Below are 17,064 nucleotides of genomic sequence, written 5' to 3'. Positions count from 1 at the left end.
ACTCCCTCCTGCCTTTAGTAACCGCTAACTTAACTTTCTGTCTCTATGGATTTGCCTATTCTGGACATTTTATGATAAAAGAAATACAGTAAGTGGCTTTTGTGTCTGGCTTCTCTCACCTAGCCTGATGTTTTCAAGCTTTATCCATGTTGTAGCATCTGTCAGAATTTCATTTCTTTTTATGGCTGAATAATATTCTATTGTATGGATACATCACATTTTTTATATTCATTTATTAATTGATGGACATTTGAATTGCTTCTACTTTTTGGCTATTAAGAATAATACTGCTTTGAATATTCACATACAAGTTTTTGTGTTGACATGTTTTCAATTATCTTGGGTATCTCTGAGTTACTCTGTCATATGTTAAATTCTACATTTAACTTTTGAGGAACTTCCAAACTATTTCCCAGAGCAGCTTGACCGTTTTACATTCCATCTGGCAATGTATGAGTAGTCCAGTTTCTCTCCTTCCTTGCTTTTTTTGCCTTCCTGTCTTTTTTGTTATAGCCATCCTAGGGCGTGAAGTGGTATCTCGTGGTTTTCATTTACATTTCCCTAATGAAATGGTGGTTGAGTTTCCTGTGCTTATTGGCTATTTGTATAACTTCTTGGGAGAACTGTTGATTTGGATTCCTTGCCTGTTTTTAAATTGGGTTATTTGTCTTTATTGTTGAGTTGTAAGTGTTCTTTACATATTCTGGGTACACATCTCTTGTCAGATACATTTTCTCCCATTCTCTGGATTCTCTTTTCACATTCTTGATGGTGTCCTTTGAACCATAAAAGTTTTTAGTTTTGGTGATGTCCAGTTTATTTTTCTTTTTGTCACTTGGTGCTTTGGGTGGCATATCTAAGTAATCAGTTGTCTAATCAGAGGTAATGAAGATTTACTCCTGTGTTTTCTTCTATAAGCTTTATAGTTTTAATTCTTTTAATTAGGTCACTGATGCATTCTGAGTAATTTTTGTATATGAATATGAGGTAGGGGTCCAACTTTTTCTTTTGCATGTGGATATTCTGTTGTCCCAGCATTATCTGTTGAAAAAAGTATTTTTTTTTCACATTGAATAGTCTGGGACCCTTGTTGAAGACCAGTGGACCATAACTGTGAGGTTCTATTTCTGTACTCTCATTCCTATTCCATTGGCCTATAAATATAGTCTTATGCCAGGAACACATTGTCTTGATTACTATAGCTTTGTAGTAACTTTTGAAATTGGGAAGTGTGAGTTCTCCAACTTTGATCTTTTTCAAGGTTATTTCTTAGTTTCTCATTATTCTTAGCCCTTTTCATTTCCATATGAATTTTTAGATTAGCTTATCAGTTTCTGAAAAAAAAAGCTGGGATTTTGATAGGTATTGTATTGAATCTGTAAATCAATTTGGGGATTATTGGCATCTTAACAATACTGCCTTCTAATCTATGAACACAGGATGTCTTTACATTTATTTAGGTCTTCTTTAATTTCTTTCAATGATGTTTTATAGTTTTTCAGTGTACAAGTCTTAAACTTCTTTTATTAAATACATTCCTAAGTATTTTATTCCTTTTGATGCTATTGTAAATGGAATTGTTTTCTTAATTTCATTTTCAGATTGTTCATTGCTAATGTGGAGAAATATAATTGATATTTGTTAATGGATCTTGTATTTTCCAATTTTGTATTAGTTCTAACAGTTTTTGTGGATTCATTAGGATTTTCTCCATTTAGGGTCCTATCATGTATGAACAGAGATAGTTTTACTTTTTCTTTCCAATCTGGCTGCCTTTTTTGTTTGTTTGTTTGTTTTTTTGCAGTATGTGGGCCCCGCACTGCTGCAACCCCTCCCGCCGCGGAGCACAGGCCCTGGACGAGCAGGCCCAGTGGCCATGGCGCACGGGCCCAGCCGCTCCGTGGCATGTGGGATCCTCCCGGACCGGGGCACGAACCCACACCCCCCACAGCGGCAGGCGGACACCCAACCACTGCGCCACCAGGGAAGCCCCTGATTGCCTTTTATTTCCTTTTTTACATAATGGCCCTCTCTAAAGCTTCCAGTGCAATGTTGAATAGAAGTGATAAAAGCAGACATTCTTGTCTTGTCCTGATCTTAGAGGGAAAGCATCTAGAATTTCACCATTAAGTGTGAATCCCCTATAGATGGCCTTTATCAGGCTGAGGAAGTTCTGTTTCCTAGTCTATTGAGTGTTTGTATTAGTCAGCTCAGGCTGCCATAACAAAATACCATAGACTGGTGTCCTGAACAACAAATTTATTTTCTCACAGTTCTGGAAGCTGAAGTCCGAGATCAGGGTACCAGCAGCATGGTTAGGTTCTAGAGAGTTCTCTTCCTGACTTGCAGATGGGCACCTTCTCACTGTGTCTTTGTATGTCTTTTCCTCTATGCTCTCAAAGAGAGCTCTCTTGCTCTTTCTTCTTCCTACAAGAACACTAATACCATGATGAGGGCCCCATCCTCATGATTTCATCTAACCTTAATTACCTCCCCAAGGCCCTGTCTCCAAATCACACTAGTGATTAGGGTTTCATCATATGAATTGTAGGGGTACACAAACATTGCCTGTGACAGTATTTTTTGTCATGAACAGTGTTGGATTTTTGTCAAAAGTTGTTTGCATCTGTGGAGATAGTCATGTGGCTTTTCTCCTTTATTAAAGGTTTATTCCATTAATTGGTTTTCATATGTTAAACCAACCTTCTATTCCCAGGGTAAATCCCAGTTGGTCATAGTGTGATCCTCACAACAGTCTTAGGCTATGTGTGATATTATCCCCATATTATGGATGAAGAAATAAAGGCACAAAGAGGATAACTATTTCTAAGATATATAGCAAATAAGTGTTAGAGCCAGGATTTAAAACCAGACCATCCAATTCCAGAGTTCATGCTCATGACTGATAGGCTATGCCTGACTTCTTTGCTGGGGTCTGGAAACAGTAGGCCAGAGCTAGGGGCCTCTATCAGGTCACTGCTCACTTTTCTCTCAGGTCACCAGCTTCACTCCATAGGTACCTTTCTAGTCCATGTAGGTATTTTAAGTTGCTATCCCTATGCTGCTAATAACTTGCCCAAAGTTACATGGCCTTTCGGTGATGAAGCAAAGTTTTGAACTCTGGTCTTCTGATTTGTAGACAATTGCATCAGAAATTTAGAAGCAGTTATACATACATTTACATACACACACCACCCCTCTCCTTCGACTCTCACCCTGTGCAAAGCTCTAAACCCAATATGGTAATTCCCAAGTTTGAGTCTTTTGTCTTTTGTAGTATCAAACATTCTTGTAGGATCTCATCCACTCTTATAGTTTCTGCTCTTTTTCTGGTGCAGATGATTCCAATTCTTCCTCCTGATTTTCAGTCCTTCATCTCTCTTAGTCATTTGTATACCTACCTCACTCCCAAAATTGAACTCATGTTCCCCCAGACTAACTTCCCTAATACTACGAAGGACTGACTGGAGGGTAAGATGCTGGTGGAAAGGAGACCAGTTATGAGTTGCCTGTAGTAGTCTCCCCAAAATGCGGAAGACCTTGCTGTGGAGGGTGGTCGTGGGGACAGAAAAGGGGGCAGCAATCAAGGGATGCTTCAGGAGAGTAAGAAGCGCCCTGTCGCTAGCCAGAGGTTGGGGGTAAAAGACTTGAAAGACACAGAAGTGACTTAGATTTTTGGGAGGAGGGTATGGGGAGCAGAGAGAACTGGAAAACAGTATAAAGGGTGGTGCCTGTGAGTGAAAGAGGAAAGTGGGGATGAGAAGCTCTTTTAGAGGGGATAAATTTAGTTTCAGACAGTTTTGTTTGAACTGGTATCGAGACATGTAAATAGAGATGGCTGGAGATGCTGGAATAGCTCCTCTGGAGTAAAAATGGAAATCTGATCAGTACCAGCCTGGACGTGGACATTAAAGCGGTGAGACATGGTTGGCAACAGCAGAATTTTAGCTAGGTTTTAGAGATCCATCTAGTGTAGTGATTTTACTCTTCTGCTGCTTTTCAAATATCTGATGAAAGGGAATATGGAAACACGCAGGCAGAGCTGCTGCGTTGAAGGGGCAGGGAGTGGAGTGGTGGAAGGGCTGCACAAACTCAGCTCACCTGCCTCTCTCCTTCTGCCTCTAAATCCTTTTGTATTACACGTGATGACAAGGTCCTTCCTGAGAGTGAGGTGATTTGCCCTAGGTATTCACATAAAATAAGTGGCAGAGCCAGAACTGGAACCCAGCATCTAGCTTTTCTATTATGCCCAGAAAGTTCTAAGGGAAAGCTCAAAAACAGTTTTCATTTTTATTACTTTCCTCTTCTCTCGAATCCAGGTTGGCAGTTTCCCTGCATGGGATGTAAGGAACACAGCACCCACCGGCTCTTGGGCTTGATGGTCTTCTCCTGGTTCTTCTGCCTCTTGGATGGCTCTTTCCCAGGCTTCACAGGCCCCTCTTCTGCCTGTGCCGTTCACAGTCCACTTGAGTTGTTGTCATTTGCATTCAGAGCTCCATGTTGGTCTAAACTTCTGATGACTCCTAAATCAGTCTCCAGGCTGGGCATCTGAGCTTGAGGCTTATGTCCAACCGCCTACTGGGCATCTCTACCTGGATGTTCCAATAACATGTCCAGCCGTGTTTGGAACCACTGTTGGATACAACGTTATGCCAATAAACTTCCAAGTCTAAAGGGTAACTTTTTCTTTTTTACAGATTGTAAGAGGCTAATATTGAATAAGGAACCTCAAAAGGCTATAAATATAGCAGAATTTAAAAGGTTATTAAAGATCTTCCTGCTGCCAAGCCAGGTCCAGATAGTCTGTTAAAGCTTCAAAAACCCCATAATTGCTATGCATTTCCCCTTGAGTTTATTATGAAAGTGTTAAAATTTAAACTTTTAAAAAGTCTTAAAATAGTACCATGAACAGCTATATATCCTCCTCCTAGATTTAATAAACATTTTGCCATATTTGGTTTATCTCTATATAAGCACATATTTTCAAGTCAGACATTCTGACACTTCACCCCTAAATACTTCAGCATGCATCTCCTCAGAGTGAAGACAATGTCTGGCATAATCACAGTTATCACACAAAATTCATTAAAGCATCAAATATCCAGTTCTTACTTAAATTTCCTAAGTGTCCCCAGAATGTTTTTTATAGTATCCTTTTAAAAACTAAGATACATTTCAATATAGTTTATTCCAGAGCATTAAGAATAGCAAACTTTATTCGTCTTATGATCTTTGATCCCCAAGCCTGACAAAAGCACAAACACACAAAACACAAAAATCAAAAAGCAATCCTGACCAATAAATGCAAATATCCTGAAACATTATTAGCAGATTTCAGCATATTAGAGGACTGAATTGTTGTTGATACTCTGTCTGAACCCAGTTTCTCTTTTCCTTCCCCAATCACGTAGCAGCCTTGTAGCCCAATCCCACTGCTGTCTTGAGTGCCTAAATTAACCTAGATAATTCTATCCTCGTCACGGCGACTTGTTCAAATAGCCCAAGGCAATCAGCCTCTGGTATTTCCCCTGGCCACAGAGGTGATGCAACTAGCAAGAGGCTCAGTTCTTTCGCTGAGAATCGAAGAGGCCGGTTGTTAAACATTGACTAGCGCACCACTCGGATTTTGGTCGTCCCTTGCCTTTCGAGGATCTGACTACAAGGATGTTACATAAACAGCGGGCGATTAATAGGTGTTTGAGGCGTGCTGGAAAGAAAACACCCTCTCCGCGGAGCCAGCGGGCCCGGAGGCGGGGCGGGGCGGGGGCGGATCCTCGGACGCTGCGGCCCCGCCCCTCGCGGCGCAGGCGCGGTGGCCCACAGACTTCCGCTCAGGCTCCGGTGCCAGTGGTGCTTCCCGGCAGAGCCATGGCAGGTAAGTAGCACCACGGCCCGAGCTCGGGCCGGAGGGAGGCTTCGGGCGCGGCGCCGGCGGACGGTCTCGCCGGCTCAGCCCCTCGCCTCCGCCTCGTGTCCCCGGCGCGCCCATGGCCTTCCTTGCTCTGGTGGCCGCGGGGCTGAGGGCCCGAGCAGCGAGGCCGGTGGGCGCGGGCGGGGCGGGGAGGAGGAGGCCGCGGAGCACAGCGCGGCGCGCGTCGGGGATTCCGGGCTTCCGGGCGGGCCGGCGGGGCCGCGGGAGCGTTGGGTCTGCGTGCCGGAAGGGCCCGCGCCTTGCGTCCCAGTGTGCTTGTGTGAAACGGAAGGCAGAGATTCCAGGTGCGTTCCGGGCGCCCCTACTCCAGATTCACCTGCGCGGGAAGGGGCGGGGGCAGGTGCTCATTTAAAATGCCACTTCCGCACACTCTCCCTGTGGTCTTTCCTGTTTCTCACCGCTGCCCCGGCTCTGCGACTCGAAGACTGTGCACTTTCAGTAATTACGATACTTTTTCAAATGTGAGAGTTTGTCCCGTGGGATTCTTGGAGACTGTTGCTCGGTTTTAGATTGAGTTTTGAACGTGAGTTTTGCAAAGGCACCAACCCTGATTATTTGTAGTTTGAGCCCTGTCAGGCGAAAATGAAAGCACCTGTTTTCTTTGATTCGCGCTTTTGTGGTAAGAGGACTGATTAATTTGCTCCACAGTGCGCCCCCCTCACGCCCACTGCAGAATGCCCTCTTCTATTAAAAAAAAAAAAAATTGGTCAAGTTTTTTCTGCCCCTGGACCTTGAGCTTTCAGGTTAGGTATTACATGTTACTTACACATCCCCATTCTGGATCAGCCCGAGGGATGAGTTTCTAGCTGTGCTTGTTCCCAGGTCTTTGCCTGATTCTTTTACATGAGGCAATAGAGTGCTCTAGGCTCAAAGTCTGGAGACCGGGATTATTACAGCCTTGGCTCAGCCCATGTCAACAAGTCATTTGATCTCTCTGGACCTCAGTTTCCTGTCCTTTCTTTTTTTTTCTTTTTTTTTTTTTTTGGCGGTACGTGGGCCTCTCACTGTTGTGGCCTCTCCCGTTGCGGAGTACAGGCTCCAGACGGGCAGGCTCAGTGGCCATGGCTCACGGGCCCAGCTGCTCCGCGGCATGTGGGATCTTCCCGGACCGGGGCACGAACCCGTGTCCCCTGCATTGGCAGGCGGACTCTCAACCACTGCGCCGCCAGGGAAGCCCCTCCTGTCCTTTAAAATGGACATAAACTGTTCCTACCAAGGGCTAGTAGGGCTCCCTCAAGATGGTAAGGTTTGTGGAAGTGCTCTCTGTTTTTTATTTCAACCTCCTGGAGCGCAGTGCAAGTTAGTGGCTGAATGAACCCTCAGGATCAGAGTATAGAAGTCCTTTTAGGGACTTCCCTGGTGGCACAGTGGTTAAGAATCCGCCTGCCAATGCAGGGGACACAGATTCAATCCCTGGTCCAGGAAGATCCCACATGCTGCGGATCAACTAAGCCTGTGCGCCACGACTACTGAAGCCCCCTCACCTAGAGCCCGTGCTCCGCTACGAGAGAAGACCCCGCTCGCTGCAACTAGAGAAAACCTGCGCGCAGCAAAGAAGACCCAACGCAGTCAAAAAAAAAACCAAAAAGTCCTTTTACACACCTCCCTCTGAGTGTGACTGTCTCTTTCAGAAGAGGCTGATGGACTTGAGAGCTGTGGTTCTTGGTGGGGTTGAGGGTGGTGTTGATCTGACTCCCTTGAGGAATGTTTTCAAGTTACATGACCTCAGCCCCACCCACCCAAAAACAAACAAGGTACTCATTCTGTCTGCAGTCCAGATTTTGGCTTGCTTCTGGCTGTGCCACTCACTTTGTTGACTGGCTTCATGCGGCTTTCCCTCTGCAAGCTTCTTGTTTCCTCATCTACAAGATACTGTTAATGATACCTCACAGATGCTTCCATGTGTAAAGGACCTGCCTGTTCCTTCTGCTGTTTCCGTGTTGGTCCCTTCAGTTAAGATGTTTTATCCTTTGTTCCCCATGGTAAGTCCTTAATTTTTAGAATACAATGAATATTAGGATAGCCAGGGACCTGAAAATGAAAAGTAGTTTCATTTTACTGCTGAGGAGATGAAGTGACTAGTGTCTCATCCTCAGCCTCAGGGAACTCCCCAGTGGTGGAATTGTCCTGCTTCAGTCCCCCTGTGGAGCGGGTGCTTTGCAGCATGTCGGGCAGTCCCAAGCCTGGTGCAGGACAGCTGCCTTTCTGGGTGTGATGGGCGAGAAAGGAAGCCATCGACAGAACCGTGGTGGACTTCATCTTACCCTCCTTCAGAAGCAGAGACAAACCCAGCTTCTGAGTTACAGTGGGGACCTTTAGTTGGTCTGTGATGTTTTAGTGACAGCTCAGGCTGTTTGCCCCAAAGTAATTATCCCAGCTTTTGTTTCCTGTTTGGTTTTCATCCTGTCTTTGAAACTATTTGACAAACTGCATTCCGGGTTAAATTTAGTTCCTCTCAGTATATTTAGGAGAAACCAAGGAATGGAACACCTGAGTTTTCCTCCTTTTGGGGTTAACCCTGAGCCAAGCAGGCCTTCATCAAAGGCTAGGGTCTGTCAATGTTGCTTCTCTGGGGATGTTTTTACAGTTACAGGAGAGACCCAGAGAGAGAAGTCACTAACGGTGGGATTTCAGACTCCACAGCAGAGGCCGGGTAGGGAAGCGAGGCCAGGCCATTACTGATAATTCCTGAAGTTTTGCAAAGCTTTGTGGGTTACGACATGGTTTGGAACCTTTAACGTAGCCTTCCGTCAGACCATAAGCAAAAACTGTCAGTCAGGGTCCAGGCAGGACTCGGAAACCACACCAGTCACTTAACAGAGAAAGAATTCATATAAAGGACTATTAGCCACTAAAGGTGATTACTGTAAGAGCTAGAAGAGAACTCTATAGGAAAAGCAAACGTAGGGTGTGGCTACTACCTCAAGGCAGGAGCAAGCCTGGAGGAGCCGCTGACCTGCTTGCCCCAAGGCTGGCGGCAGGTCTGGTTGGCAGAGCGGGCCACGTAATTTGTGGGACTCGGTCTCCAATGAAAGTGTGGAGCCGCTTGTTCAGATAGCAGGAAAAAACGCTGCTCGGTTTTCCTTCCACAGTGTTTCTCTCAACCTCTCATGGTATTTTTCATCTGCTACTTAATGTTGTGCTCCTTTGGGCACGGGAATATTCATGGGGTGAGTGCAGACCTGCCCAGGGGCCCTGCCCTGTGACTAGGCACATGTGCATCCCACTGGTTGCCAGGCTCCCCCTCTACCTGCAGCTGGACCAGTGCACTGTGTCCCAGCTGGTGACGGGGACGTCGAGACAGGCATGTCCGCTTCCCATGGGCCTGCTGCCCCAGCTCACGGTGGAGCAGAGACTTCCAAAGGGATTTCACCTGCCTCGCTGGGAGGTGCGCAGCACCTGGACTGGGGATAGACTGGAGGCTGGAGGTCACATAATAAGGGATAGTCGCGTACTCAGACCTAGTCTTTCTTCAAGCCACGTTCTCACTTGTAAGGCAGAAGCTGGCCCTGCCTGCTTCACTTCAGATTCTTGTGCCTGGAATGGGCTTTGCCCATGGATGTGGCTGTGTCTCAAGGTTGCTCAACCTCAGCGTTACTGACATTTAGGACTGGATAGCTCTTTGTCGTCAGGGACTGTCCTATGCATTATGGCATGTTTGGCAGTGTCCCTGACCTCTGCCCTCTAGATGCCGGTAGTACTGCATTAGCTGTGACCATCAACAATGTCTCCAGACATTGCCAGATGCCTTGGGGGGCAAAATTAACCTTCCATTGAGAAATGCTGCTCTATGTGATTGAGCAGTCAGATCTTCTGACAGCTCTTTTCTTTTATCTTCATCCTCAGCTTTCCGCTTGGCCCTCATCCAGCTTCAAGTTTCTTCTGTCAAATCAGATAACCTCACTCGAGCCTGTGGCCTTATCTGGGAGGCAGCAAAGCAGGGAGCCAAAATAGTTTCTCTGCCAGTAAGTATGGAGGCAGCCACCCCTTCCTGGGTACTGTTGTCCCAGCAGAATAATGTCCGCTAACTCTGGCTGTCCTTCTGTGTCCTGGGGTCCAGCAAGGTCCTTTGGGGCCCCAGGATTGTTCCATGTTTGTCTGGAAGACGACCCTAGCAAGAGTCTTTGTGATAGGATGTGCCAGCGTGCTTACAGGTTTTTTTTTTTTTTTTTTTTTGCGGTATGCGGGCCTCTCACTGTTGTGGCCTCCCCCGTTGCGGAGCACAGGCTCCGGATGCGCAGGCCCAGCGGCCATGGCTCACGGGCCCAGCCGCTCCGCGGCATATGGGATCCTCCCAGACCGGGGCACGAACCCGTATCCCCTGCATCGGCAGGCGGACTCTCAACCACTGCGCCACCAGGGAGGCCCGCTTACAGGTTTTTAACTTTAGGTCACTTACTCCGTTCAGAAGCCTAGTAGGCTGAGGGACTTACCTAAAGCTAAAATACTCAGTGCCTTGGATATTTACCTTCTTTCCTTGTGTACTTAAGTCTTTGCAGGACCAGGACATATTGATTTTAGCGCTAAGCTTCCAGCATTTAAAAAAATTGTTGAAAGTTGTTGAAAACTGAAAATTGTTAGAGACATTTAGGAAGTCTGTGGTATCTTCCAAAGTGTGGTAAGCCAGTAGGACTCTGCATCTGTCTCCTACGTCATCTCTTTTAGAACAGAATCAGCTGAAGATTGCGCCACATTTGTTTGTCAGCAAATACAGGGTCAGCCCCAGAGAAGGTCCTGCACGTGTCAGGACATGCATCTACTGGCAGAGGCCTGCTGGGGTCAGTGGGAGAACTATTCCCGACCACCCACTACCCCACTATGGGGAGGAGGCAGCCGTTTGCAAACCTGGAGAATTTTCAGGGCTACCTTGTATTTTATTTTAGGCTCCAGGCCATTAAAACGTGGCCAGTGAGTAGGAATCCTCAACAAGGGAGCTCGAGATCTTAATTTTGCACCATGGGACTCACCTGTACTTGCACCTGATAACAGTCTCTTGTTGGTTTAAGTTGCTAGGGGTAAGAGTCTAAAGGCCAGGAGTGAAAGCACTTGAATTCCCCTCTACCTAACACGTGTTTTGTACAAGTTGGTGATCCTCGGCCTTGAGTTTCCTAGCACAGTGCCTGGTGCACAGGCAATCTCAGTAAATGCGAAATGAATGAACTAGAGTCTAAATCTAGTAGTTTTGCTTTTCTTTTATCACAGAGCTGTTGAGACGTATTCAGGAGAGTGAGAGATTTTGCAGGATCAGAATGATAGTGCTGGAAGGGAGCTTAGAAATAGATCATTTTATACATGAGGAAACACCCTAACCTCTGTGGCTTTCAAAGCTTCTGTATTTTTAAAAAACACAGGCTTTATTACTTTACATAGTTAATAATATAGTACTGAGACTATGGAGTCATCCTAACACCCGAAGTCCTATGAGTAAGCCCAGTGGTAGTGGGGCCTGGGTGCCCAAGGCTGGGAAGGCGTAGTTCTCCTGCGGACTCAGGGAGAGGCAAGTGTGGCCTTTTGCCAAGGTGACCGGGATCTGGGCGAGCAGCTGACTTGTCTCCTCCAGCCCCACCTGAGCCAGGGGCCGAGTCCTGTCTGTGGCCACAGGCTCTTTAGCCCTGAGGTGTCCATGTTTTTTCTTATCAGCTGTGTTTTACCCCTTTGAGAGCTATGTCTTTTTACAGCAGAATTTTAAAGTCAGTTGGGTGTTTTGGTGTTTTTTTCCCCTTTTTCTCTTCCAACATTATTCTAGGAATGCTTTAATTCTCCATATGGTACGAAATATTTTCCTGAATATGCAGAGAAAATTCCTGGTGACTCCACACAGAAGCTCTCTGAAGTAGCAAAGGAGTGCAGCATATATGTCATTGGAGGTAACTTCCTACCCTCAAGGTATAATGGCCTAAACATTAAAAACATCTGAGTAACTTTTGTTTTTACATTTAAATCATGGAATACAAATTAGCTATCAAAAAGAATGAGGTAGATCTGTACTTAGGAATGCGGAAGGATCTTTGAGACACACTGTTCAGTGGAAAAAGAACAAGTTTAATATGAAATGAACAGGTACTTCCATAGAGATTAATGCCCCACACAAAAGAAGGCTGTATATTTTTATATGTATTTATGTATGTAAGACATAGTAAATACTGTAGAAGGACATACACCAAACTGATGATGATTTTCTCTGGAGAAGGAGTTGGAAGTACAGGGGCAGGTGGAAAGAGAAACCATATCTGAAAGTCTTTCATTAATACAGTGTTAAGAATTTTTTTTTCCCCATAAAGAGGCTGCATACATCAAAGGTAGCTTAGAGTATTAGGCTTAGTGAAGTAAGTCAGACAGAGAAAGACAAATACTGAATGCTATCATTTACATGTGGAATCTAAAAAAAGAAAACAAAGGAATGTATATAACAAAATGGAAACAGACTCACAGAGAGAACAAACTAGTGGTTACCAGTGGGGAGAGGGAAGGGGGGAGCGGGAATATAAGGATGGAGGATTATGAGATATAAACTACTAGGTATAAAATAAATAAGCAATAAGGATATATTGTGCAGCACGGATAAATAGAGCCATTATTTTGTAATAACTTTAAATGGAGTAAAATCTAAAAAAATACATTGAATCACAATGTTGTACACCTGAAACTAGTATAATATTGTAAATCAACTATATTTCAGTTTTTAAAAAAGTAGCTTTATGTGGCTTTGTTTAAATAAAGTGTTCTATTTGTTTAAATAAAAAAACTTTAATATAGCAAACAAAATTATTTATGTATTATCATATAGTAAGAATTAGAAATGAATAAGAGGAGGAGAAAAGAAGGCAAAGCAAGAAGAGATAGAACTGCAGGAACCACATTCAGTGATGGAAAGACTGGCTTACATTCCCACCTCAAGACCTTTTTGGATACAGTTATGTTGCAGGACCTGGTGAATTTAAGTTGAGCAACAGTGAATTCCCCATGTTGCACCAATGCTTCAGATGAAGTGTTGCTCAAGATCAAAGCTGAATTCAGAAACAGTTTGGTTATTTTTAAAACCTTTCTTTGGCATCTAACCTAATTATATTTCACCTACACTCTGAAGTTGGTCTCTGAAAAATCATATTCAAGAAGAAAAAAGCATGATTAAATAACCCTTAGAAGATAGTAAACTTTATTGTTGGACTCAAGAAGATAGTAAACTTTATCAAGCCTTTGTCCTGTTATCATAAAAGAATGCTTTATTCAGAGTGTTTTCTGTGTCTGAGTGTTTCTCCTCTCAATGAAAGGTTCCATTCCTGAAGAGGATGCTGGGAAATTATATAATACCTGTGCCGTGTTTGGGCCCGATGGAACTTTACTGGTAAAGCACAGAAAGGTAAGTAGAGAATGTGGCAAGTCTCATTGCCTCCTGAGAATTCGCTTTGAAGTTCCCAGTGACTCTCATCATATGGTATACACATCAGGCATTTGATTAGTTGGCACAGGTGGCAACAGGTGGCTGTTGGCATTTTGATATAAATTGTAGACTCAGCCTATCGATTTCAGCCAAGGAAAAACCTACAGGAATTTTGATTAGGATGGTATTGAACATATAGTGATCACTTTGGGGAGAGCTGACATCTTTGCAGTAGAAGTGCATGCATATACATTTAGGTTGTTAAGTCTTCTTGGTAAGTTGATTCTTTTATCATTATATGTCTCTTTTTTTTTTTCATTGTAGTACTCTTCGTCTAGAGGTTTAGCTCTGATATTACTATAGCCACTCTAGCCTTCTTGTAGCCTGCTTGTATGGTACATCTTTTTCTAATCTTTTATTTTCAGTCTATATGTTTCTTTATATTTGAAATGCTTCTCTTGCAGACAGCATGTAGTTGGGTCTTGCTTTTTTTTCATTCTGACAATCTGCCTTTCAACTGGAATGATTACTCTATTTATACTTAATGTAATTATTGATATGGTTTGATTTTAAGCATATAGACATTTAATTATTTTTTCCCTTTGTTCCTCTTTCCTGCATTCTTTTGGGTTGAGTAGTAGTTTGCTTTTTTTCCCCTAAGTTGTTGCCCTGTGACAATATACACGCTTATATTGTCACAGTCTACTTAGTTAATAGTATATTTCTTCATGTGAAATTTAAGAACCTTGCAATCATATAGGTCCTTTCCTTATCGTATGGTTTTCATACATATTGCATCTATATTCATTATGAATCCCACAAAACACTAATTTTTAATTTAAGTAGTCATGTGTATTTTAAAGAAATTAAGAGAGAAATATTTTGTTTACCCAAATACTTACCATTTCTGGTATTTTTCTTTTCTTCCTGAAGATCTTAGTTCTGTCTGGTATGTTTATCTTCAAACAAAAAGACCTCCTTTAGCATTTTTGTAGTGAGGATCTGCTAGCTATGACTTATCTTAGTTTTTATTTATGAATGTACCTTTACTTTGCCTTTATTCTTTTTTAAAAAATATTTATTTATTTGGCTGCATCGGGTCTTAGTTGCAGCACATGGGCTCTTCATTGTGGCATCTTTCGTTGTGGCACGCGGGCTTCTCTCTAGTTGTGGCGTGCAGGCTCTAGAGTGCACGGGGCTTAATGCATAAACAAACAGGAAATACAGTAGGGAATTTTATTTCCCTGACCGGGGGTCAAACCCGCGTCCCCTGCATTGGAAGGCGGATTCTTAACAACTGGACCGCCAGGGGAGTCCCGCCTTTATTCTTAAAAAAGATTTTTGGTGGAATAGAATTCTGGGTTGACAGTTTTCTTTTTTTCCTCAGAAGTTTGAAAGATGTTATTATTCAGTTGTCTTCTAGACTCTTTTTTTTTACCCCCGATATGAAGTTAGTGGTAATTTGTATTGTTCTTCTGCATGCAATTCATGTTTTTCTTTACCTGCCTTCAAGGTCTTTTCATAATCTTTAGTTCTCATTATTTTGACTCTTATATTCCTAGATATGGTTTTCTTTGTATTTGTCCTGCTTTGTGTTTCTTGAATCTGTAAAATTTAAGTTTTTCTCTGTATTTGGGAAACTTGGGGGCATTATTTTGTTAAATATTTTTCTGTCCCATTCTCTTCTTATGGGACTCCAGTTTTGATACTGTTCACCAAACCAGGTCACCAAGGCTCTGTTTTTTATTTTTGTTTTTCAGCGCGTTATCTCTGTCTTCTTCAGATTGGGCATTTTCCATTGACCCATCTTCAGATTCACTGAGTCTTTCTTCTGTAATCTCCACTCTCCTGTAAATCAATCCAGTGAAATTTAAAAAAATTTCAGATGTTGAATTTTTCAGTTCTAAAATTTTCATTTCATTCTTTTTCATAGCTTTTATTCCCTACTGTATTTCCTGTTTGTTTATGCATTAAGAGCTTATTTTTCTTTACTCTTGAGCTTAGTTTCAATAGCTGCTTTAAAGTCTTTGATAATTATCACATCTGGGTCTTACTGGGGTCTGCTCCATTGCTGCTTTTTCTTTAAGACTTTGGGTCATATCTTTGTGTATCTAGTAATTTGGATTGTATATTGGATTATATGTTGTTGAGATTTTAACTTCTATTACATTCCCCTGAAAAGTGTTGAATTTTTTATTTTAGTAAGTAGTTAATTTGGGCATACTCAAACACCAAACTCTTTTTCCCTTGTGAGGTGGGTAGCAACTTCAGCTGCTCTTTTCTACTGTAAAGTTGTTTAGCTTTAGCTGGGCTGCTTGGAGTCTGCTCCACACATCTTTAGTTCATTGGTTAGTCAGAGATTTGGACAGATTTTATATGTAAAATTTAGGGCTGTTCTTTGTCTTTCTCCTTTTCAGTATTTCCCCCTCACTTTCCACCTGCCATGAAACTCTATTCTCTGGTTCCTCAGCTGGTATGATTGTGGGTAGTTGTCACCACCACTCCTAGCAACAGCTGGGGCCTTGCTTCCAACTAAAAGCTGTAAACAAATGGGAAACTCACACAGCACTAGTCCCTTCTTCCAAGTATTGACTTCTCTTTGGTTTCTGCCTGATTTTGATTATTCTCAAGTGCTTTTAAGTAGTTGTGTTTTATTTTGTCCAGAGTTCATAGTTATCTGTGAGAAAGCTGGTCTGATAGGAGCCACTCTGCCGTTAGTGGAAGAGGACCCAGCATTGAGCTATGTTTTTTTTTTAAGTTAAGTATTTCTTTTTAATTAATTAATTAATTAATTAATTAATTTTTTGGCTGTGTTGGGTCTTCGTTGCCGTGCAGTCTTTCTCTAGTTGTGGAGCGCGGGGTTTACTCTTTGTTGCGTTGTGCAGGCTTCTCATCGCAGTGGCTCTTCTTGTTGCGGAGCACGGGCTCTAGGTGTGTGGGTTTCAGTAGTTGTGGCATGCGAGCTCAGTAGTTGTGGTGCATGGGCTTAGTTGCTCTGCAGCATCTGGGATCTTCCTGGACCAGGGCTCAAACCCGTGTCCTCTGCATTAGCAGGTGGCTTCTTAACCACTGAGCCACCAGGGAAGTCCCAGCATTGAGCTATTAACCCAACTCTTTAAAGTGCTTGTTTTCAGAATTGAGTTTTCCAGGCCATGAATATGATATATATCTCTCTCTCCATTTACTTAGGCTTTCTTTAATTTCTCTCAACGTTTTTTAATAGTTTTTTGGGTATAGTCTTATATATCATTTACTAGATTTATTCCTAATTGGTATTTCTTGGTGCCCTTTCATTTTCTGTTTCTTGCTAGTGTACAGAAGTAGAACTAATTTTTTAAATATTGACCTTGTATATAGTACCCTTGGGTAAACTTATTCATTCTAATCATCTGTATATTTCCTTTGACATTTCTTAGGTACACAATTATATCATCTGAGAATAATGGCTTTTAATTTTTTCTTTCTAATCTTTATCCTTTTTATTCCTTTCCTTTGCCTTGTTGCTTTGGTTAGGACCTTTGGTACAGCGTTGAATAGCAGGTGTACTTACCTTGTTCCTGATCTCAATAGGAGAAGGGTGTTAATGTTTCACCATTAAATATGATGTTTCCTTAGATTTCTTTTTTGCAGATATTCTTTATCAGATTAAGGAGGTTCCCTTCCTAGAACAGTTTTTCTGTTCTGTTTTTTAAATAAGAATGGATGGAGAAGTTTACCAAATGCTCATTATGCACCTGTTAGGATGACCATA

The 17,064-nt window shown here is 42.8% G+C and overlaps 1 protein-coding gene across 1 annotated transcript in view; it reads left to right on the top strand.

Moving 5' to 3' along the window:
- The first annotated feature begins 5,565 nt into the window (after nt 1–5,565).
- The window catches only part of NIT2 (nitrilase family member 2), a 20,551-nt gene continuing 9,052 nt past the window's right edge, over nt 5,566–17,064 (top strand). Inside the window, exons 1-4 of the mRNA XM_082626081.1 lie at nt 5,566–5,875; nt 9,779–9,897; nt 11,679–11,799; nt 13,204–13,292. Coding sequence (XP_082482207.1) covers nt 5,665–5,875; nt 9,779–9,897; nt 11,679–11,799; nt 13,204–13,292 — 540 coding nt within the window. The 5' untranslated portion in view covers nt 5,566–5,664. The remainder of the gene's footprint in view (nt 5,876–9,778; nt 9,898–11,678; nt 11,800–13,203; nt 13,293–17,064) is intronic.

Source organism: Mesoplodon mirus (genome assembly GCF_964341445.2).
Source record: "Mesoplodon mirus genome assembly, chromosome: 6".
In the NCBI taxonomy this organism is placed as follows: domain Eukaryota; kingdom Metazoa; phylum Chordata; class Mammalia; order Artiodactyla; family Ziphiidae; genus Mesoplodon; species Mesoplodon mirus.
Note: the sequence above shows the minus strand (reverse complement) of the source record. Positions and strands in the feature narration are given on the sequence as shown.